Source organism: Nerophis lumbriciformis, linkage group LG15 (genome assembly GCF_033978685.3).
Source record: "Nerophis lumbriciformis linkage group LG15, RoL_Nlum_v2.1, whole genome shotgun sequence".
Taxonomy (NCBI): Eukaryota; Metazoa; Chordata; class Actinopteri; order Syngnathiformes; family Syngnathidae; genus Nerophis; species Nerophis lumbriciformis.
In genome coordinates, this window is record NC_084562.2 from 11,545,434 (window position 1) to 11,570,768 (window position 25,335).

The window sequence follows — 25,335 nt, forward strand, 5'->3', positions numbered from 1 at the left end:
GATTATTGTTTCTCAGCTGTTTGTACATGTTGCAGTTTATAAATAAAGGTTTATAAAAATAAAAAAAAATAAAAATAAAAATTGCGCATAGCATAGTTTCAACGAATCGATGACTAAATTAATCGGCAACTATTTTTTATAATCGATTTAATTGATTAGTTGTTGCAGCCCTACTTCGATGTCTGCTTGAAGAGGGTGTCTGTGGGCGAGCAGTTGGAGACAGGAGAGATAAAATGTTCATGTGAGTTCCTAAATTGTATTATTTTCACCTGTTTTCTGCTTTGTTGTCAACTATTTATTTTGTAACCGTCTATTTCGGAGAAAAATTATGACGCTTATCGCTTTTTGATGACGTTCTGGTCCGATGAATGCGATCTAAGCGCATTGACGACGCATCGCATATATATCCGATTTATTTCCACATACAAAGGAGGCCTGGGCCGGATATGAAAAAAATCGAAATTTCACTGTTCACACTGACATGAACAATTTTGACCAAAGAACCACCATTACATGTTATTTAGACCACAAAGTAGTGTTTTAAATGTAGGATGATAAATCATAATATGACCCTTTTATAGACCTGAATAGACCTGCTCATCGGCAGTGCGCCTAATAATTTGGTGCGCCCTGTGGTCCGAAAAATACGTCACTGGTCTGAAAATGTTGACTTCATTGTACACTTCATAATTGATCTTAGTAGTTGGTAAAAGTTTATGAATGTTATGTACTACTTAATATTGTAGAATCTGTCATAATCTGTGTTACTACTGGAGAGATGTTATTGTTGACTTCAGTTGTATTAAAGGGGTCATATTTAAGAATTTTTTTCGACATTTAAAACTTGTGGTCAACATAACATGTAATGGTGGTTCTTTGGTCAAAATTTTGCATAGATTATGTTTTACAGCTCATCTTCAAGCCACTTTCTGACCGTCTCTCGCCAAGATGCGTCATTTTGTTGGTGGTCTTATTTATGTGGTTCCACTTCGACTGCGTTTTCTCCCCGCCTTCTTTGTTGTAATTTTTTGCGCTTCCATAGCAAGTCCACTGAAAGATACAAGTTCAAACTATACTCTACTTTGTATTAGAGATGGTAACAGTGAAAGATGTATGTGCATATACGAGCCAGTCTGCACCACAACAAGAGGATGGTGAAAAATAATCAATCAATCAATCAATGTTTATTTATATAGCCCTAAATCACAAAAGTCTCAAAGGGCTGTACAAAACACACAACGACATCCTCGGTACAGAGCCCACATAAGGGACGTCGATGTGAATGACTATGAGAAACCGCATATGTGGGTAACCCCCCCTTTCTAGGGGAGACAGAAAGCAATGGATGTCGGGTGACATAATATTGTGAAAGAACAGTCCTTAGTGGATCTAACATAGTAGTGAGAGTCCAGTCCATAGTGGGGCCAGCAGGAGACCATCCCGAGCGGAGACGGGTCAGCAGCGCAGAGATGTCCCCAACCGATGCACAGGCGAGCGGTCCACCCCGGGTGCCAACTCTGGACAGCCAGCACTTCATCCATGGTCACCGGAACCGGAATAACCCGGCGAGGAGGCAGAGGAGAAAAGAAAAGAAACAGCAGATCAACTGGTCTAAAAAGGGGGGTCTATTTAAAGGCTAGAGTATACAAATGAGTTTTAAGATGGGACTTAAATGCTTCTACTGAGGTAGCATCTCTAACTGTTACCGGGAGGGCGTTCCAGAGTACTGGAGCCCGAATGGAAAACGCTCTATAGCCCGCAGACTTTTTATGGGCTCTGGGAATCACTAATAAGCCGGAGTTCTTTGAACGCAGGTTTCTTGCCGGGACATATGGTACAATACAATCGGCAAGATAGGATGGAGCTAGACCGTGTAGTATTTTATACGTAAGTAGTAAAACCTTAAAGTCACATCTTAAGTGCACAGGAAGCCAGTGCAGGTGAGCCAGTATAAGCGTACCGGTAATATGATCAAACTTTCTTGTTCTTGTCAAAAGTCTAGCAGCCGCATTTTGTACCAACTGTAATCCTTTAATGCTAGACATAGGGAGACCCGAAAATAATACGTTACAGTAATCGAGACGAGACGTAACGAACGCATGAATAATAATCTCAGCGTCGCTAGTGGACAAAATGGAACAAATTTTAGCGATTTTACGGAGATGAAAGAAGGCCGTTTTAGTAACACTCTTAATGTGTGACTCAAACGAGAGAGTTGGGTCGAAGATAATACCCAGATTCTTTACCGAGTCGCTTTGTGTAATTGTTTGGTTGTCAAATGTTAAGGTAGTATTATTAAATAGGTGTCGGTGTTGAGCAGGACCGGTAATCAGCATTTCCGTTTTCTTAGTGTTGAGTTGCAAAAAGTTAGCGGACATCCATTGTTTAATTTCATTAAGACACGCCTCCAGCTGACGACAATCCGGCGTGTTGGTCAGCTTTAGGGGCATGTAGAGTTGGGTGTCATCAGCATAACAGTGAAAGCTAACACCGTATTTGCGTATGATGTCACCTAGCGGCAGCATGTAAATACTAAAGAGTGCAGGGCCAAGAACCGAACCCTGGGGGACTCCGCACGTTACCTTAACATAGTCCGAAAATAAGGTGCTTATTGACTACAAGGTCAGACTGCAATGGCGGACTTGCGCAGAGTTCTTCGGGTACATTTCTAACATATATGGAGCTATCCGCTTACGCCACACTTGGGGGAAAATGTCACAAACTGGGCAAATTACAAATGGCTTGTTTGGAGGAAGTATGAAGGAAGGCAAGATTGTTATCTACATATCTCCACCATGATTTCACATTTTTTGGACGTGTGCCGATCCCAAATATGCAAAACGGGTACCTATAGGTAAACGTTGTTTTGAGTCCTTTGTTACCTTGTAGTCAAAACCATGTCATCTTCAGTATTTGTCCAGTTCCTTGATGTCTTTGACGACAAGAACGTTGGCTTCTTACTGTCCTCCTTTTAACATTCTCTGAAATAAATACACTTACCAGTTGTTTCAATTCAAAGAATTAAAGCAAGCTGTATACTTCTAACAAAAATGTGTTTTAAAACATTCCGACAAACTTTTGACATTTCAAGGTTTCCAGTGAAATGCATCAGGAACACGACTGAATTGAAACGTGGACAAAAACAATTTGTATCAGCAGCCAAACTAATATGTTTTATAATAAACTACATTAACCTTCAGATCACATCTTATTTACTTCTGATTTCTGCTTTTAACGGAACAAAGCTTACAGTAACTTTAAAGTCATTTCATCCCTTCGTTTTTCAGTCAGTCACAGATGAAAGACTGAAAGAGGAAAACCGGCTTCAAAGCCAAGTAAGCACAGGGAGAAACCACCCTGACTGCGAGGCAGATGTGTTAACATGCTCCACTGTGCTGTCCTAATAAAATGTGTTTCAGTTTTATGCTTGTCATCACAAGCTATGAATAAATCTTTCTTGATGAAGTAGCCATCTGCAAAGAAACTAATACAACTGTTTTTGGCTTGTCTTCAATCTGATCAACACCATTTAGATCAGGGTTGGGCAATATAGACCATATACAATATAAATGATACATTTTGCAGACGATAAAGCCGCCATACTATCATCATAACGTGATGATGCATGTTGATGAGACATTTGAGCTGTTTCTGTGAATTTGACAGCGATAAGTGAACGATCGCGTCCTCAACACAATGTAGCGTTCTCGCTAGAAAGCTAGTGGCTAACGTCCCTTCACAGTGCAAAGTGCAAAGCCACATCTAAGTCAGCAATCCTCGCCCCCAAGGCGGTGTCGGAGGCAGATATTTACATATATCCGAATTTAAGTGTTACTTCTTTTATTTCATAATCATATTCAAAACAGCTAGTGTTTTTCTTCCAATTGTGGTCTTTTGGTTGTCTGCAAAACTGTGTGCTTAACCTGAGTGAGGAATGTAAGAAAGAGAGATAATGGGCATGTGTTTTGGCTAGAGAGACATGACTGCCAGGGTGGGAGGAAGAGAGACTTAAGAGGGGAGAGGGTTTTTCGGGGAGAGGGCAGACCATCTTGGCGGCGCGATTGAATGTTCTATGCTGGACTGGTCTCAATGTATATGCAAAGCTTTGCAAATATATTACAAAATACCTATTCTGTCTCTGGTGGTTTTTCTACTCAGCTTTAAGTGTCGTAAAGAGCTTGGGAGCGACTTGTGACTTGAATTCCCTGGGAGGAACAACTGGTCCAAAACGCAACAGCGGCAACTAAATTGTTTCTTACAAGTACCATTCTCACTGGAAGATGAGGAATAGCGAAACACCAAAGTAGGTTATGCTAACCGTTAAGATGGAGCTCTTTAATGTAAACAGACATGGGCGGATTGATACAAATATTGATAGTAACGATTTGGTCTGGGCCGATGGTCATAAGTCGATGAATCGAATGATTAATGAAAATGAAGTCGATAAATTATTGTTTCCGTGTGTTTGTTTCTTCGCCTTTTGCTTCAAATAGGGAGAAAGTGGTAACTGTGCACCTGAGCATGTTTATTTAACAGTATAATTAACTGAACACAGTGAGCCCTCTTATAATCTTAGTTTTGGTTTGGCAAAGAGCAGGACTGCTAGCTTACACACACAATATTCATGGACATCGCCTCCCTGCTTGCGACTCGCTAGTGAGACATTCCATTAGTAACACAAATTAAGAGGAAAAAATATATAATTACGAAGCCAAATGTCCCTTTGTGGGAATAATTCAGCTTCAACCCGGATGGGCAATATGAGCCCATCAACATGGACGAACGAGCAAGAATGCCATGATGGAAACAAAAAACACCCAGCCTAGTTTTTCCAACTTTGAAAAAAAAATGCACTTTTAAAATGTTTAATATTTATTTATTTCACAGAGATGTGAGTCCATTTTATTGTTTTTGTTTGCTTATTTAGGAAAACTAAAAGTTATTTACCTTCCAATTACAGTACAATGGTAAACAATACGACAGTAATGAGAAAAGCTTATATCCTTTTAAATGGTTACATGGTTATCATGATTACAATGGTGCCTAATTTTGCCACACAATAATGCTGACAATATTATAGTTTATCTGCAATAATTTGTAGGACAATATATCGTACAACAAATACCAAGTACCGGTATAAGTATATATTTTATATAAGTTAGATCTATTTTTTTTGTATCATCGATAAATCTTTTGTCGCTTTTATTATTGTTTACATATTTCAGGAAATATGTCCCTGATAGCAGGAGGGCATTTAGGGAAAACTAAAGGATTTAAATCAATATTAGTAAATAATTTAAATATTTGATTGATATTATAATCACACCGCCATCGTGTGTTTTTGTTTGATTATACTGTAATTGTGTTCAAAAATTGAATAATTTAATGACCTTGGTATTAGATCAATACCTAAACTTTTAGTATCGCCCAAATCTAATGCAATGTAGCCAAACATCAGAAAAATAAGTGCTTCGTATTTTTTTCCAATTATTAAAATGTATTTACTGGGGAGGGCCAAACTGGAGATCAGTCTCCTTTATACTTTTTAAGAAAGCACCATATACTAAGTGCTTAGTGTATTTTAACAGAAGTGTAGATACAACCCTGTTACACCATAAACTAACCAGATATTAACAGTAAATTAGCAAGTCAATTAATAATAGTTTTGAGAAAATAATACAACTGGAAATGACACAATGTTATTGCCTACGCCAGCAGTTAAATTGGGACTCTTTATAACATGCTTTGAAATAGTTGTATTGACATTTACATGATACGTGATACTGTTATCCTGGGAGGCTGCAATATAGGGTTGTACGGTATACAGGTATTAGTATAGTACTGCGATAGTAATGAATCATATTTGGTACTATACCGCCTCTAAAAAGTACCGGTCCCCCACGCTGCCGCCCTCCCGTCGTCACATCATGACATTGCTGGTTTACGAGCAGACGAGCATGTTCGGCAGCGCATAATCACGGAGTACTTACAAACAGACACAGTGTGTAGACAGAAAGGGGAGAACGGACGTGTTTTGGCTTAAAAACTAACGATAAAGGTGAAGCTATAACACTGAAACGCCCACAAGAAGAGGTGCTTTAAGACATGGCTAGCTAGGTAGCGGCTAACGTCCAGCCGTAGCAGTGTTGTAGCTACTTCTGAATCACTAATCATCGCCTCCATGGTGACAAATAAAGTACGTTTCTTACAAGTATCATCCCTGCAGGACAAGGAATAGCTAAACATGCTTCACTACACACCGTAGCTCACCGGCGTCAAAATGTAAACAAACGCCATTGGTGGATCTACACCTAACATCCACTGTAATGATACCAAGTACAGGCGCGTATCTAGTCGATACCACTATGATTACTACTACGATATTTTTTGGCATCACAACATCTTCTTTTGTTTTTTGTTTATTTGTATTTTGTTTATAAACTCAGGAAATATGTCCCTGGACACATGAGGACCTTGAATATGAGTAATGTATGTAATGACTTGGTATCGGATTGATACCCAAATTTGTGGTGTCATCCAAAACTAATGTAAAGCATCCAAACAACAGAAGAATAAGTGATTATTACATTTTAACAGAAGTGTAGATAGAACATGTTAAAAGAGAAAGTAAGCAGATATTAACAGTAAATGATCAAGTAGATAAATAATACATTTTCTAGCACTTGTCCTTAATAGTTTTGACAAAATAATAGAATTGAAAATGACACAATATGTTACTGCATACGTCAGCAGACTAAATTAGGAGCCTTTGTTTGTTTACTTACTAATAAAAGACAAGTTGTCTAGTATGTTCACTATTTTATTTAAGGACAAACTTGCAATAAGAAACATATGTTTAATGTACCGTAAGATTTTTTGTTACAATAAAGCCAATAATGCAATTTTTTGTGGTCCCCTTTATTTAGAAAAGTATCGAAATACATTTTGGTACCGGTACCAAAATATTGGTATCGGGACAACACTACTGCAATATAAAATGCAATATAGATTTTAAACCATATCGCTCAAACTTAGTTCCGATTGGTCGTTAAATTCTCCTATATAATGTCCAGTTGAGGGCAGAACGGTGGTAGAGGGGTTAGTGCGTGTGCCTCACAATACTAAGGTCCTGGGTTCGATCATGGGCTCGGGATCTTTCTGTGTGGAGTTTGCATGTTCTCCCGTGACTGCGTGGGTTCCCTCTGGGTACTCCGGCTTCCCCCCCTTCCAAAGACACGCACCTGGGGATAGGTTGATTGGCAACACTAAAAAGTGGCCCTAGTGTGTGAATGTGAGTGCGAATGTTGGTCTGTCTATCTGTGTTGGCCTTGTGATGAGGTGGCGACTTGTCCAGGGTGTACGCTGCCTTCCGTCCGAATGCAGCTGAGATAGGCTCCAGCATCCCCAGCGGTAGAAAATGGATGGATGGATGGATGGATGGAATGTCCAGTTGACTAAATCTGATCAATGTTTGGGTGGATCTGTTTTCCACCAACCACGTTATTGTTGCACCAAGTCATGTCTAAGATACCTTCAATGACCTCCACACTTAAGAAACACCAGAATGAACACCAATTACTGACCCATAACTTTTACTGCTAAGTTATTGAAAATGACTTTTTATTATTGTAAATGGATCGAATACTGTTAATCAAATCAATCCATTCAAAACAGGAGGACACAATTAAAAGTCTTGTATATCAGTTTGGGGGGATAATGCTTTTGTTGATACTCTCGATAAACAATATGCAAATATATTCTGTAAATAAACCAAGTATACTATAGTGATTCGTTTTTGGAAACTCACTAATCAATGATGGCCCCCAAAGTATATAATTGTACAAATAAATCTCTTTACTGACCTTCACTTTCTTCCACCTCTAACGTTAATAGCCCCTGAGTTCCAGAGTGACTTCCTCTTACAACCACATGGGGTCGCTGGTTGCTCAATTTCCCCAGTGCAGTTTTTTCCAATGACAAAACACATCTAATTCACCACGTGGAAGGATCCCTGTCAACACTGAACCAATGTGCTTCTTCATTGTTGGAGGCACTTTTCTGTGAGATTCAGCATAAACATAAATTCTTAATCATCTAAACAAATTGTGATAATTAAAGTTAAAGTCCCAACGATTGTCACACACACACACTAGGTGTGGTGAAATTATCCTCTGCACCCATCCCCTTGTTCCTCCCCCTGGGAGGTGAGGTGAGGGGAGCAGTGAGCAGCAGCGATGGCCATGCTTGGGAATCATTTTGGTGATTTAACCCCCAATTCCAACACTTGATGCTGAGTGCCAAGCAGGGAGGCAATGGGTCCCATTTTTACAGTCTTTGGTATGACTCGGCCGGGGTTAGAACTCACCACCTTCCAGTCTCAGGGCGGACAATCTAACCACGAGGCCACTGAGCAGGTTTGTCACGCTATGTCATGTTACAAGCAATTAAAACCACTTAACTAGCAATATTCATGAATTTTTTGGGAAAATTAAAGACAGCCTCAAACTCTCATTGGGTATAAGGACACTATTGCAACCGTTTGTAGCAATGGCGGACCGCTATGGACATCTAAAATGTTATGTTTGGACTTAACACTGCAACTTGTCGGTGATAAGTTTAGCCAACCAACGTATGTGATGTCACTAATGAAAAAAATTTGAGCCCTTTTAAAAATGATGCCGAAAAGTAGTGTTTTTTTGGCAAAATATAGTGACTTCATCTCATTATGCCTGCAGTATATGATTTGAATCTCAGCCCGATGATGTCAATTGGAAGTCTTCCACAGGGTATACTGCAAGGGGGCCGTGACGTTTTTGCTTAATTTCATTTAAACATTTTTTGTAATAGATTTTCTATATTCTCCCCCAGCAATTTTTCCACAAATGTAAAAGCGACCCCAAAAGGGACAAGCGGTAGAAAATGGATGGATGGATGTAAATGCAATTGAATACACATGAGCATTGAGCCAACACACTGCCAAGTAGTTGAATGAGAATAATATATAACCTGAAAACAATATTGTATTATTATAATTATTTTAGCATTTAAGATAGCTAGCGATTAACGCTCTAGTTGCCAGGTAGCGATCAACGCGTTAGTTGTCAGCTAACAATTAGCGTGCCAGTTGGCAGCTAGCAATTGATTTGCCAGTTGCCAGCTAGCGATTAGTGTGTTAAAAGTCAACAGGTGATTAGTCATCAGATAGTGATTGGCGCGATAGTTGCCAGCTAACAATTAGCGTGCTAGTTGGCAGCTAGCAATTGATGTGTCAGTTGCCAGCTTGCAATTAGCGTGGTAATAGTCAACAGGTGATTAGCGCACTAGTTGCCAGCTAGCTATTAGCACACTAGTTGTCAGTTGGCGTCCCAATACTGTTATTTGAATATTGATAGTATTGCACAATAACTACTGTATTTTTCGGAGTATAAGTCGCACCGGAGTATAAGTCGCACCTGCCGAAAATGCATAATAAAGAAGGAAAAAAACATTTATAAATCGCACTGGAGCCCGTCCAAACTATGAAAAAAACTGCGACTTATAGTCCGAAAAATACGGTAGGTACTTTTAGGACCAGTTTAATGTAAAATACGATCATAATTTCATACAAGATACATTTGTAGGTTGTCCCGCTCCTTCTTTCCAACAGTTTGGGGGTTCTTGGCCTGAAAAATGTTAAGCCTAATCATTGAGGTAGATGATACCTAATCATTAAGGATTTCAAGATACCAGGCAAATACATTCTTATTTATTGTGATGTCCATAATAAATTTAGAATAAAACATTCACCAAAGTCCTTTGACTTTAAAATAACATAAATTGTTTCTCGCAAATAATAGATATTGTTTCTTGTAATATGCTGGATGTCATAATTGATCATCAAATGTCTTGGACTTCTCTTGCATCTTCATTTAAACTATTCAAAACATATATGTTCTTTTCTGTGTGTTTGGTAAATGAGTAAGTAATTTCAAGGGGTCATGTTATGATTTTTTTCTACATTCAAAGCACTTCCTTGTGGTTTACATAACATGTAATGTGGTTCTTTGGTAAACATTTTACATGGATTATGTTTTACAGATCATCTTCAAGTTGCTTTGTGACTTGTCTTTTGAGGATATGCCGTTTTGTGGGCGGTTTCATTTACGTGCCTTCATTTTGACTGCGTCTTCACCACGTCATCCATGTTGTAGTTTTTAGCGCTTCCATAGCGAGTCTACTGAAAGATATAAGTTCAAACTCTACGCTACTTTGTATTAGAAATGGCAACAGCAGAGGATGCGTGTGCATGTCGGAGCCATTCTGCCCCACAACAAGAGGATAGCAAAAAAGTAGGCGCTTATTGACTACAGCGTCAGACAACAATGTCGGACTCGCGCAAAGCACTTTGGATAAATCTCTACCATATATGGATAACACACTTGGGAAAAATGTCACACTTGGGGAAAATTCCAATTGGCTCTTTGGGGGAAGTAGGAAGGCAAGATTGTTTTATAAATATCCCCACTAGGGGTGTGGGAAAAAACGATTCGAATTCAAATCGCCATTCTCACATTGTACGATTCAGTATCGATTCTCATTTTTCAAAAATCGATTTTCATTTTTCATAATATTTTTTTATTTTTATTAATCAATCCAACAAAACAATACACAGCAATACCATAACAATGCAATCCAATTCCAAAACCAAACCCGACCCAGCAATAAACAGAGCAATTGAGAGGACACACAAACACGACACAGAACAATCCAAAAGTAGTGAAACAAAAATGAATATTATCAACAACAGTATCAATATGAATTACAATTTCAACATAGCAGTGATTAAAAATCCCTTATTGACATTATCATTAGACATTTGTAAAAAAATAAAAATAAAAATGAACAATAGTGTCACAGTGGCTTACACTTGCATCGCATCTCATAAGCTTGACAACACATTGTGTCTAATATTTTCACAAAGATAAAATAAGTCATATTTTTGGTTCATTTAATAGTTAAAACAAATTTACATTATTTCAATCAGTTGATAAAACTAAGTCCTTTACAATCATAAAAGCTTTTTACAAAAATCTACTACTCTGCTTGCATGTCAGCAGACTGGGGTAGATCCTGCTGAAATCCTATGTATTGAATGAATAGAGAATCGTTTTGAATCGGAAAAATATTGTTTTTGAATCGAGAATCGCGTTGAATCGAAAAAATCGATTTATAATCGAATCGTGACCCCAAGAATCGATATTGAATCGAATCGTGGGACACCCAAAGATTTGCAGCCCTAATCCCCACCATGCCCTCATGGATTGATTTCTAATGTTCGGGACTTATGCAGATCCCAATTGCACAAAAACTGGTACCAATTGGTAAGAAAAGTTGATTTTGCATTATAGGACCCCTTTAATGCAGCCAAAAAAATAGCCAGTGCTTCCTTCTTAAAGCATTGGATATGTTCAACAATTTGTGTATATTATCCTCTTTCTAGGCTCCTATTAATGTACTTGTGGACTTCCCGTTAATAGCTGCTTACTTTCTGCTGTAACTCGCTTCCATCCTCAATTCCCAAAGTTATGGAGTGAAATTACTGCCAAAACTACACAAACTCAAATTTAGCATACAGTATTTACATACGCTGCATCAGCCATTTTGGATCACATTGCTACTACTTCTACTGTTATTTCTTATTGACGGCAGTGTCGCAAATGACTAGCCTTGTCGACCTTAAATTGACTCAGCAGCGCCACCTGTCGTTGAAGAGTGCGAACTATGGTTCCTACACATGAGAAACAAAAAACTGCCTGTGGAACTACAAGTGGAAAAAATGTGCGAAAAGTATTAACTTGAGGAAAGAAAAAAATTCTACTTGCAAATCCTTAAGTGTGTTTGACACATTTTTTTGAGTTTGTGAAACAATTGTTTTAGTTTGTGACACATTTTTTTGAGTTTGTGAAACATTTTTTGGAGTTTGTGGAGGTTTGGCAGTAATTTCCCTCCATATAAAGTTTACTAAACACTTATTTCTTGTTGCGTCAAGCAAGTTGTAGCGGATAGCTTAGCGATTAGCATGCTTGGTTTGTCTGCTTCTGCTTAGTCGTCGTACTTGCGTGTAACATATTTAGCCTCGTCCTCCAGTGATGACAATACCTGTTGTAAGACATGTCGTTTATTTTTCGCAATGGAGGTGATGATTATCAACTCAGGGAAGGGGCTCCACACACTCCACACATACACAGTTAGCTGCTCGAAATTTAAATTAAATACCAGGCAGAGGAGATTATTTTTTTTTTTTGTTCAGCATTGAAAGCCATTAATTGGCATCGATCACAATCACATAATACTTGGCGGAAGTCGTCCAATAAGGATCAGTGGCTCATTGATCGGCACTAGGAATTGCTCACTTTTTTTCTGGAGACATTCTAAATGAAGACATTAAGACATCTCTTGCACTTGTCACAGTGGCAGACATGTCAGATATTCTACCAAAGTCGCGGTTATCTCTTCATTCACCCATAAACCCAGTGGCAACATGAATTCAGAATATTTCACTTCACACTCATTCATTTGTTGACTGTCAGTAGTGTCAGACGCCTCCTTCTCTCGAGATCTGACTCATGTTGTGTGCTTCTCTCAGCTCGCAGGGGGCGTTGTAATGGCTGTGGGTGTTTGGACTCTGTTCGAAAAGAGCGACTACATCAGCCTTCTCCCCTCCGTAACATATGCTGCCTCTGCCTACATACTGGTCTTCGCTGGAGCCATCGTCATGGTAACAGGCATTCTGGGATGCTGTGCCACCTTCAAGGAGCAGAGGAGGCTACTGCGAGTGGTAAGAGATTGTGTCATAGGCTGCACAATGTGCACTTGTATCAAACATCCATTTCACGACCAACAGGACACATTAGCTTGTTGTATTTTGTTTAAAAAGCCTGGATATGAATGGGTTGGTAATGTCTGATAATTAAGCAAACTATTTCTACTATGTGGATAGAAATGTAAAATGCATCTTGTTGTCCTTGACATAATTAACATTAAAGGGGAACATTATCACCAGACCTATGTAAGCGTCAATATATACCTTGATGTTGCAGAAAAAAGACCTTTTTTTTTTTTAACCGATTTCCGAACTCTAAATGGGTGAATTTTGGCGAATTAAACGCCTTTCTATTATTCGCTCTCGGAGCGATGACGTCATAACGTGACGTCACATCGGGAAGCAATCCGCCATTTTCTCAAACACATTACAAACACCGAATCAAGTCAGCTCTGTTATTTTCCGTTTTTTCGACTGTTTTCCGTACCTTGGAGACATCATGCCTCGTCGGTGTGTTGTCGGAGGGTGTAACAACACGAACAGGGACGGATTCAAGTTGCACCAGTGGCCCAAAGATGCGAAAGTGGCAAGAAATTGGACGTTTGTTCCGCACACTTTACCGACGAAAGCTGTGCTACGACAGAGATGGCAAGAATGTGTGGATATCCTGCGACACTCAAAGCAGATGCATTTCCAACGATAAAGTCAAAGAAATCTGCCGCCAGACCCCCTTTGAATCTGCCGGAGTGAGTGAGCAATTCAGGGACAAAGGACCTCGGTAGCACGGCAAGCAATGGCGGCAGTTTGTTCCTGCAGACGAGCGAGCTAAACCCCCTGGATGTCTTGGCTCACACCGTCCCTTATGCCACCGAAGATGATCAAGAGAAGAATATCGACCCTAGCTTCCCTAGCCTGCTGACATCAACTCCAAAACTGGACAGATCAGCTTTCGGGAAAAGAGAGCGGATGAGGGTATGTCTACAGAATATATTAATTGATGAAAACTGGGCTGTCTGCACTCTCAAAGTGCATGTTGTTGCCAAATGTATTTCATATGCTGTAAGACTAGTTCATAGTTGTTAGTTTCCTTTAATGCCAAACAAACACATACCAATCGTTGGTTAGAAGGCGATCGCCGAATTCGTCCTCGCTTTCTCCCGTGTCGCTGGCTGTCGTGTCGTTTTCGTCGGTTTCGCTTGCATACGGTTCAAACCGATATGGCTCAATAGCTTCAGTTTCTTCTTCAATTTCGTTTTCACTACCTGCCTCCACACTACAACCATCCGTTTCAATACATGCGTAATCTGTTAAATCGCTTAAGCCGCTGAAATCCGAGTCTGAATCCGAGCTAATGTCGCTATAGCTTGCTGTTCTATGCGCCATGTTTGTTTGTGTTGGCATCACTATGTGACGTCACAGGAAAATAGACGGGTGTATATAACGATGGTTAAAATCAGGCACTTTGAAGCTTTTTTTAGGGATATTGCGTGATGGGTAAAATTTTGAAAAAAACTTCGAAAAATAAAATAAGCCACTGGGAACTGATTTTTAATGGTTTTAACCCTTCTGAAATTGTGATAATGTTCCCCTTTAACACACAAACTGTCAAGTGCATTGATTATTTTCTTGGTCTCTAATATTATTTGGTTAATACTATCCGTGATGTTATGGTGGGTTTTTTGTCAGGACTGCAGTGCCATTGTCTCATTGTCTATCAGGACAAAACAGATTGTGCGGCCGTATTTGATTTAAGACACTGTAGTGTTGTAGTAACAGAGGCTAATGTTTGGTACTTGAATGGTTCAAAATTGTTAGTCTCACATAAAAGAAAGAATCAATCTCGTCTGGGAAGTTAAAAGGGCCAACCAAAGCTGAAATGTTATTATTAGAGAAAAACATAGAGTTGTAACAGTTAATCGATATATCGATTTATATTCCTTAGCTTCAACTTCATCGAACTGTGCTAGGCAAGGTTGCCTTCTAGAAGATAGGTATCGATCAAATATTGTTTTAAAAGGAAATAATCAATTGTATTAATATTAGAAAAAGGAAATCATTGGGTTTAAGGATGGCAGACTTTATATGAAATTTAGCACTTTTAATGATACAAAATGTTAAGCGTTATTCAAGTCTCTTTGCCCGTCTGTGGCGTCAACGCCATCAGTCGGCAAAACAAGAATGATGGATAGCTATGGTGGCTAAGAAATGTCACCTCAAATGCAAATGCAACAGGACAAAAACAAATTAGAACACAGCACAATTGCAAAAGCCACAACAAATACAAACGCCACAACACAATAATGTAAAGCCGCAACACAACTTTAAGCCACAAAGAATGCGACAGACACAACGGAAGTGACAGCGGAGCAAGTTACGGCGTCGGACCAACTTCCTGAACATAGTATATTAGTAGTAGAAAAGGTGTTCACACTTCACTTACCGGTACTTTTCCAACTTTGTTCATTACACCTTTTTCAACTTTCCGTCTCAGGAAGTCGGCGAGTTACCGAAACTTGTCCGCTCCTACTTCCCTTCGGTCTTTGTACTGCCGTGGTTTGGGCTTATAGTTGTTGTGTTATCGCTTTATGTTTTTGGGTTGTGGCGTTTGCATTTGTTGTGACTTTTCTCTGCTACCGTAGCTGTTTATTAAAATGCGAGTAGTAGCAGGTCAAACCACTGCTTATTTAACCTGAGGAGATTTGGTGGCACTTAATCTTTTTAATTAATTTATTTTGTTTTTTTATGTCAGAAAAACAACAGTAAAAGTAGCAAGTTTACCTATTATTAATTCAACCTGAAGAGATATTGGTTGCGCTTTATTTTTGCTATTCATATTGTATTATTTTATTTTGAAAAACTTAAGCAAATGTAGCAGGTGAAATTACTGGTAAAATTTTGGTTACTGTACTTTTATTGAAAATTGACTGAATGTTGAAAATGAGAGCAGAAAATGTTTGCTCTTGTTAATTCAACCAAAAGAGTTGGTTACACTTTATTCAAATAAGGTATAATTGTACTAGCCATTAATTGTTGTTTACTTGCTTTTTGTATCCATAATTAATTTACTGGTATACCTAATTCCTTTACAAGAAATAACAGGAATGTAGGAAACTTCACCTGCAGTGTTCAGTATCCAGTACTTATTTCTCAGTAAAAGTTACTGAATCGGTTTCAAATCACTGAAATGTTGGGATAGGATCGTTGTAAAAAAATAATATCGTCCCTGAATCATATCAGAAACCACAAATTCTGAATCGAATCGTTAAAACAAATTGTTACACCCCTAATAGCCGGAGAGACGTGGTTGTGTTCACAATAAAAACAGATCACTACAATTTTGTGAGTTATAAAGCTTGAATGTGTGTATTTTCAAATGCCCCTTGCTTCCTGAAGAGCTGATATTAGGGCGATGAATCACAGTGATGGAATGAACTTGTCAGCAAGGAGAGATGCTATCTAGATTGTTAAACAGGGCAAACATAAGGGAGGAAACAGGCTGATTCATGGCCCTTTCGTATTTGGTGGGAGTACGCACTACTTTCGAGGAGTACACGAGCAGCAGTGATTATTGGTGCACTCCTGTAATCTAAATGTCGCAGGTTCAAAGCCTAACAAGCTGACTGACTTTACTGCACAAAGAAAACGTTGAACGGAGACAAAAGTGCGAACAGGAAGGGTGTGATGTGTGATAATACAGAAAATGGAGGATAAATGGAGTCCCAGGAGAGGTTGTAACTCGGGCTGCAACAACTAATCGATTAAATCGATTATAAAAATAGTTGGCGATTAATTTAGTCATCGATTCGTTGGAACTATGCTATGCGGAGAGGCTACTTTTTTTTTAAATGTATTTATTTATTTAAAAACAATTTTTTTTTAATAAACCTTTATTTATAAACTGCAACATTTACAAACAACTGAGAAACAATAATCAAAATAAGTATGGTGCCAGTATGCTGTTTTTTTTCAATAAAATACTGGAAAGGATAGAAATGTAGTTTGTCTCTTTTATCCGATTGTTAATCGATTAATCGAAGTAATAATCGACAGATTAATCGATTATCAAATTAGTTGTTAGTTGCAGCCCTAGTTGTAACTTCTTGTAGAGAAAGTAAACATTCCTCCTAAAGTCAGAGCTGCTTCATTTAATCCATCTGATTGAGTGGGTGTCTACACACTACACCATATGCATTATGTGTAAAGCATTTAGTTGACAATAACTCACAAGAGTGCTTTTTTTATGAGAGGCAAAAGGTTGACAGAGCTGCAGGCTGAAGCAAAGGTGAATGAGCTCCACGCTTTATAGTTCATAATTCATTTGTGTCAGGTTGCTCAGTTTACAGACCATCTGCACTGCAAGCTCATGAGTCTTTCATGACTTTTTTTGTGTAAAACCTGGCGTAATACGACAAGTTGAGACTTAATGCTTCACAGAGGTCATATATTTTTCACAGAAACAAATGTGAACATTACATACAGTAGCACTAATGGCGTGTGCATCATGTAGTGTTTTTTAGTAGGAGCTCAGAAGCTCATCAGTCTTTCATGATTTTTTTTTTGTAAAACCTGGCGTAATACGACAATGTAGTGTTTTTTAGTAGGAGCTCAGTGTGAGCACTCTGCCTGCAGACTTGGCTAAAAGAACAACAGTTTTGATACAAAATAGCAAACCTTGCGAAGAAAAACTACAGTATACACAGTATAGTCACTAGGGGTGTAACAAATAACTGATGCGAATCGGAAATTGTTGTTCAATTAATGGGGATCTATGATGATTTTCCTTTTTTCTGACCTGTAAATGTTACAATGTGGGACACTCCTTTTAAACAATACCGAAGTGTCAAATTATTGGTTTCATGCATTTGGACGTGAGCCTGCAAGTAGTTTTGTGTGCCTCTAAACATGTATCAAAGTCTTCTTTTTAACAGTGGTAACAAATTGACGGGAATGTGTGCTGTAGTGGTGCAACGATGACAAATATAGACAAAAAAATTCACAGTCGACGTCATGACGTCATCAAATCACTCATGTTTTTCCTCAGGGAACAACATTGTGGGTGAAAATATTTTAAGTTTCTGGGAATATTTCCTTTTATTTTTGTTAAAAACAAAGCAGATCTTGTTTTTATGACAGTACATCTGTGATACCAAAGCATTTAAAGCGAGGGAATGTCAGAACATCTGGAGAATGCTTGTAGGCTACTTTCCGAACTAGCTACAGCAGGGGTCGGCAACACAAAACGTTGAAAGAGCCATATTGGACCAAAAATACAAAAAACAAATCTGTCTGAAGCCGCAAAAAATGAAAAGCCGTATAAAAGTCTTATAATAAAGACAACATATGACGTAAGTGTCTATATTAGCTATAATAGCCTTCTATCAAAATGACTATGTTGACAGAAATGTTGATATGTAATATTTACTTTACGCATTTTTACAACATTAGAAACCATTAGTAAATCAGAGGCTACTCAGGAGGTGAGATACCTCCTGGAAATTACTGGCTATTAATGGCCAAAGGTATAGATTTGTGTGTCCAAGTTAAAGGAAACGCCAGGCTGTCTTCTTTTAATAGATTTATTACAATCTTTGGCAAGCTAGGTAACGTTTGCTGTGGTCTGGAACAACATGGCACACAAACAACTATCTGAAATGCAGCCAATATTACAAACAGAGAATGTGTCAAGAGACATGCAAAACTAAATTATATACAAAGAGGATAGAAGTAAAGGAAATTAAATTAGCTCCAATATACCTACAAACGAGGCATAATGATGCAATATGTACATACAGCTAGCCTAAATAGCATGTTAGCATTAATTAGCTTGCAGTCATGCAGTGACCAAATGTGCCTGATTAGCACTCCACACAAGTCAATAACATCAACAAAGTGCACCTTTGTGCCTTCACGCACAGCATAAAACTTTTGGTAGACAAAGGAGTGGCAGATTTTACATGTAAAAAAAATGTTGCGTCACAGTCCACACTATGGTGATTTCAAGAACCAAGAAAATTAGTAGGACAAATACTCTCATCAGTGAAGCATACACACAAACATATTAAATAGTGGGAAGGTTTCTGTCATGTTTGTACTCAAACAAAAACATACTAAACCAAAAAAAATATTTTTACCCCCTCTTTTTCCATTTTCCATCCTTTTTTAAAAATGCTCCACGAAGCTACTAGGGTGGCGCTAAAGAAACCCGGGGTTAAACTCTTGGTTGCTGACCCCCGAGCTACAGTAACAAGTTTAACTATCATTTTAGCTAAGGTCTGCCAGCTAATCTTTATCTAATTCAATTCAAGGACTATCGACAACTGTCTATCAAAGTGCTATCAAAATAGTCGTTAGTTGCAGCCCTAGTACTGGATGTACTAATACGGGCTCTGCTGTCTGCCACTTCAGTGCCAGCATGTTGAGCAATAGCTCCAAAAAATGTTTAGGTGTGAGGGGAAGATAGCTTTATCTTTTCTAAAATTGCAATAAGACAAAAGAACCTTTTGTGTTTGTTCATCCATGACATTTAATGCAGGACTGTTTTGTCAACATGATTCATCCAGTACAAGGTTTTAATTAGTTGCTAAACTGTCGCTCAAGGACGACACCATTCAGACATTACCGCTTCGTCATGTTGAAGAACCACAACAAAGAGAAGCAAAGTCATTAAAATGGAGAGGGTGGGGCTTGACATTGGTTGTTTTGCATATCCAATACATTGGGGTGATTAAAAAAATCGATTCACATTCAAATTCCGATTTAAAAATGTTTTTTAAATCGATTCATAATTTTCTAGAATCATATATATATATATATATATATATATATTTATATATATATATATATTTTTTTTTTTTATTAGTATTGATGCTGTTTTTATAAATGTTTGGTTTTCCTTTTGTATAGTATTGTATTTCTTCTCAATTGCTTTATAAATTATTGCAAGTTTTGTAAAGCTGTGATTGGGTTGGCGTTGGAGTTGCTCTGTTTTCTTTTATTGGATTGATGAACATTCTGTGAATTTTGTAAATCAAATTTTAAAAATACATTTTCAAAAATAGTTTTTTTAGCCCATCACGTCAGGACGTCAGCAGCCAAAAGAAGCTTTTGTAACCTGTAACCAGTAACCCTGTTTTGAAAAGGTTTTATTATAATTTCTATACCAAATAATATATTACGAGAATTGTGTTCACTCGAGAATCAATTCTGAATTGAATCGTCTACCCAAGACAAGAATCAGAATCAAATCAAATCGTTATATGGACCACAAGGTAGTGTGTTAAATATAGATTAGAATCATCATAACTCCCTGGACTGATGCAAATGGAAAATAAATCAAACAATGGCCTAATTACAAAGTTATGATTTGGTGTGATCTCTGCTACACTGCTGGAAGCCCTTTCTGGTCAGCTTCTACAGCGTTCTCGGTCTCTCAGTGTTTGTCTTGCTTCCGATGAAACTCTTGCGAGACTTGTCACCTTAACGTTAACAAACAAGTAGAAGAAAAGGGAAAGACAAAATGTGCAACGACGTACGGACACAATGAAGTCCAAAGTTTGTAAGCGTTTGGACTGTTTAAGATAAACGGTTAAACTTGATAAATATATTGCAATATGCAAAGACGGTAAAATAGCAAGTTCAGCTGCAGCAAGACTAATCTCAACACGCACGTTGTAAGAAGAGATGGAGAAACCGGCGATAAGAAGGCTAGTACAGCAACACACAACAGGCGAAACTTGGCCATAACTCTGCTGTAACCAAGATAATAACGTCTTCAGTAGCTAATTTTATTGCTAAAGTCTTGAGATCATACCGTTTTGTGGAGAATGAGGACATTCGTGACATAAATACATTGAAGCATCAATACAAGATACGAAGTGGACAGCTTGTTACCGTAAAATGCATGTTAGGGATGTATAATAAAATAAAGGCATATGTTGATTATTGCAAATTGTGAAAATATAATATTAAGTGTGATAGAGGCTTTCCAAAGTTCTTTAACGTAATGTGTTACAGTAATACACAAACTGTTAAAAGGAACACAAATACTTTCCAAAATTGTCTTTTGTAAAGTATTATTATTTAAAAGATGAACAGCTCCACATTTAAGGAACTAAGCTAGTAAAAAGTGTACTTTAAACAAGGAACTGTCCTAGATTGCATCCTACCAAATTGAATGGAATTGTTGCAATTTAAAATGTATCACGTCTGAATGGTGTTGTTCGCTATGTATTTAGATGCATATCGACTCGTCTCTTAGATTTTCAAGGATAGTAATTCAATGAGCCATTGTGTTTGGAATACATCATGGCAGTCGTTTACGTTAGTAGGAAGAAGCAGAGCTTTTTTTTATTCTATGCCTTCTCCACATTTCAGCATCTACTGATAGTGTGATTATTTCTCGTATTAACATACCAAAAGAAACAAATCAAGATGTCTAACTCAGTCGGACAGTGTGAGCCAAAACATGCGAGATATTTTGATGCTGCATGTTTAGATGTTGGCTTACTTACAGCAGTTGAATAGTTTCCTGCACTATGCATATTAGTAGCTACAACTAATCCTGAAAGGGACAGACAGCACTAAAGTCTAGATATCCACTACAACCTCATCAAGACACAGACGGTAAGGAAATTGCAACAGTTGTGAATCAGCTTGCTGAGTCATTTTGGCAGTGATTGCACTGTAACCTTAAGTTGCCTGCAGGATAGTCATAAAGAGTGCTCTGGAGTCACCTGCCTTGGCCTTGCCAGCCTTTCTGCGTCACACTTTGGAACTCAATGCGCTTTAGTAAAGAAAACTCAAACATTGGTAAACAGTTTCTACATACACAAGGTTTGAGTGCAAATAGTTTTTTCGGGAACAATCAAACCATCCATAAAAACGATACGTTTTTGGTTCATTTTACACTCTAAGTACACATTTTTGGAAACTTAAAATAATCTGAGGTCACTGAATTCAGGACCCTGGAGTACCCATGTAGCCAGTTGAGTCCCTACAGTGTGATGTATGTGTGAATGTTGGTTTGTCTCGATCTTGACTAGCAATTTTTTGTCTTGGATTGGTTTATGAGGGCATTCCATGTGTATGTCTATTAGGGCTGTGCGCTAAAATGATATCAATATATTTTGCGATAGACACGTAATCAAAATCAATAAAAAATGTGTTCGATAAAACGTTCAATATTATATTTTTTTCCTCATTAGAAGAAACTGAAAGTTAAGAAGTAAGGTTGGCTGCATGAACAAAGGCACTCGCTCTCTGATATAACCGAGAAACACCGGAAGTGATCACTGATCAGTGGGTTACACGCTAACTGCTAATCGGGTAACTGTATCAACAATCAAGTTTAATTGTGCCATCTTGTTTTCTCACGGTTTGTTCTTTGCATGGAGTGAGAAGAGAAACTAAAAATGAGGGCTGCAAAGAGCGAAGAAGTTGTCGATAAAACGGTAAAAGTTACCTCGACAGCATGGAAGTTTTTTGGGATTTGTTAAAAAGAAAACGGAGTCAGAACAAAGACCACTCTGACTTAGCCATGCCCACCCATAGCACAGCCATCATTTCCTAACACTAGACCTACAGAAAATAGTTATTCTCAGCTTTCTCTCTGTTTACATTTTCACACGTTGTACTATTTTCTTACACTTTAGTAAGCATTTGTTACGCATCCCTTATTTTTCACCCTTATTTTTAAGAGGTTATCCTTGAGTGTTCAATGTGGTTTTAGAATTTTGTTCACAAGATTTAGTGTTTTCCATGGCTGCGTTGACATTTCCTTTAATTTCTGCCTTGAGGGGATTATAAGCAAAGGAAGGTTACATTTTAAATTAAACATTTTTTACATTTAATTTAATATTGACCGATATAAAACACTTTTAGTTTGATAGTCATGTCACCCAGCCCTATAGTACTGCTCAGCATTCTGACTCACTCATGTAGAGATCTAATCAGTCCAAGCGATCAAATCAAAGACTAAATCCACTTACTGAGCTAATTTTTTTTGTCTTTTGTAGCAGCCGGTCAAGGCAATGTGTAGGTCAAGGTTTCAGTTTGATAATGTCTTTTTCTGGCCTTTTAATTCTGATCAATCCTCTCATGGTACATTCTGAACACCAAGTAATACTAAAAGATATGTGAAATTCCTCAATGAGACTTTAATATTTTCACAATTTTTAGAGCCACAGTAATCACTTGTAACACATTTAATTAACTGATCTTTTTGGAGCTGATTTCTATTAACACATATGGCATGACTCCTGAAGTATTTGCTGTCTTTTCAAGGTCTGTTAGCGCTTTGTAGGGTAAAGAACCAACCATACATTATTTGGTCATTTAAAATCAAAATGTACCCCCAGTAGGCCTATCTCCCTATTAAGTAGTAGCACCCTGTGCTTTTGATTGAATTAATTATCCCTAGCCCCCTAATATTTGATTAGTATTAGAACCCGCGACCCCGTAAGGGACAAGCGGTAGAAAATGGATGGATGGATAGATCCGGCCCGCAGGCCACAGCCGCCTGCTGCTGTTTTGCATGCACCAATACTCCATCAGTGTTAGCGCTAGGAATTTTCAAAATGGGGGTCCCCCATCAAGTCATAAAAATATGGTCCCACAGTCAATTTTTGGGTCCCACTTTTTTGTAACCGTTTTGAAAACAAATGATGCATGCATGCATTATCCTGTTATATCTCTCATTCTATATTGTGTTTTGGAAAAAGGTTGTCATTTATGCATTCATCTTGATATTAAGGAACATATTTTATTTTGGAAGGACATTCACTTGTTTGCTGTTTGCCTGTTGAAAATGTTCCCCCTTGAAATAACTGACAGAGCCATAAGAAAATATTGCTTTATTCACTTTATGTACAGGTCATGTCATTTTTCTTTGAAGGAAGTTTGTTTTTGTCGGTGAGCGTGTTGAAAAATGTTTTCACTTGAAATTAGTGACAGAGCCATACAAAAATGTTGGATTATTAATTTAATCATTAAATAAAATACAGTACACTGTGTTAGGTATTGGTTCAATAAGTTATGTGCAATCATTTTAATATGTTTTAATAAACATTGAACCAGTAGCAAATTTAGTTTTTTTGGCCCTCTGATGTATTTGACTTTGACGTCCCTGCATTAGACTGTATATTGTATGCTTCTTTACCCTGGAATAGGCTGACAGATACAGTAAGGGATCTCAAATCCAATTTACCTAGGGGCCTCTGGAGGGAGAGTCTAGGTAAGGCTTGGCCGCACAAAATATTCATTTCAGTTTTAATCACGTGACTAAATTGTTTAACTACTTCTACCGATAGCTAATGATTGTAAAAGTTTTATATTTAGAATACTGTTATTCCTTAGGAAAGAAAGCTCTGTTTCCTTTACCCCTAGAAATGCGCAAAACCTAAATATCGCAATAAGAAACTGGTAATGGAAACATCCATATAAAGTTGGTATGGTATGGTATTTGGAAAAACCTCTCAAATATGAGGTGGTTTTTGAGACGTTTTATTATTGAAGTGTTTCGCTTAAGCATATTGGAAACATTTTTTTGCATTTAGAGGTCACTTAAACACCAAAACGGTGGGGCGCCAATTCAGGACAAATAGGGCAGTCTTGCTCTTGCTTCCGATCGGTCGGCCGGGGGAAGCGAGGCAGCACCGCCGCACTGGGCCGTCCCGCGGGTCCCTTCTCGGGAATAGAGGCTGGCCCGCAGCCTTGGTGAGACCCACATGCCCAAACAATGTCAAAGGGGCCGTAAGGACGTTGCTTTTGAGCGATCACCCGCTGCCTTTGTCTTCTATTGATGTCATGACAACAGCGGTGGCTGAAATATCTTCCTCAAAGTGGAGATTTTACGAGAATTACGGCTCACGACGCAAAACACCCTTTAATGGAAACACCTACAAGTCGTAAATGTACTTTGTCGGAATTCTAGAAATATCGCTTTTGCGAAAAACTGCAATGGAAACACAGCTAGAGACACTTCCGCTTGCTTACAGGAAGTTGCTCTTTGTCAAATTTGTGTGTGTTGTGCTGTACATTTTTTGTCTGCATTGTGTCTTTTGAGTGGGATTCAAGATTGCAATTACACTAAGCTATAAAGTTGAGTGCCACAAAATATCAGCCTACAGGCCGCGAGTTTGAGAACCCTACTGTATCATGTTATTAAAAAGTACATCACACAGCACATAATAATAGCTATGGTATTGTACAATATATTGTGTATCATTATTCAAGATATGTGAATGATTAAGCATTTTAAAAAAATGCATTTTAACCCACTTGTATTGGCATTATAACTTTACAATTTATCCTGACTGTGTCTTTTTATCTGCTTACAGTATTTTGTCCTGCTCCTGTGTATTTTCCTGTTGGAGATCCTTGCTGGTGTCTTGGCTTATATCTACTATCGACAGGTAATTATCCCTTAAACCATCATCATTTATTGTGGGTTAAAGTGGAAAAAAGTTGACATGAGTAGGCCTGGGTCGATAGTCAACTTTGCTGGCATCAATAAATTGCCATGTCCGTGTTTGTTT

At 38.1% G+C, this 25,335-nt stretch overlaps 1 protein-coding gene across 1 annotated transcript in view; it reads left to right on the top strand.

The window, feature by feature from the left end:
* LOC133615943 (CD151 antigen-like) overlaps positions 1-25,335 on the top strand; it is a 53,848-nt gene that overhangs the window by 11,489 nt on the left and 17,024 nt on the right. The window contains exons 3-4 of the mRNA XM_061974848.2: positions 12,626-12,817; positions 25,138-25,212. Of these exons, the coding sequence (XP_061830832.1) occupies positions 12,626-12,817; positions 25,138-25,212 (267 nt within the window). The remainder of the gene's footprint in view (positions 1-12,625; positions 12,818-25,137; positions 25,213-25,335) is intronic.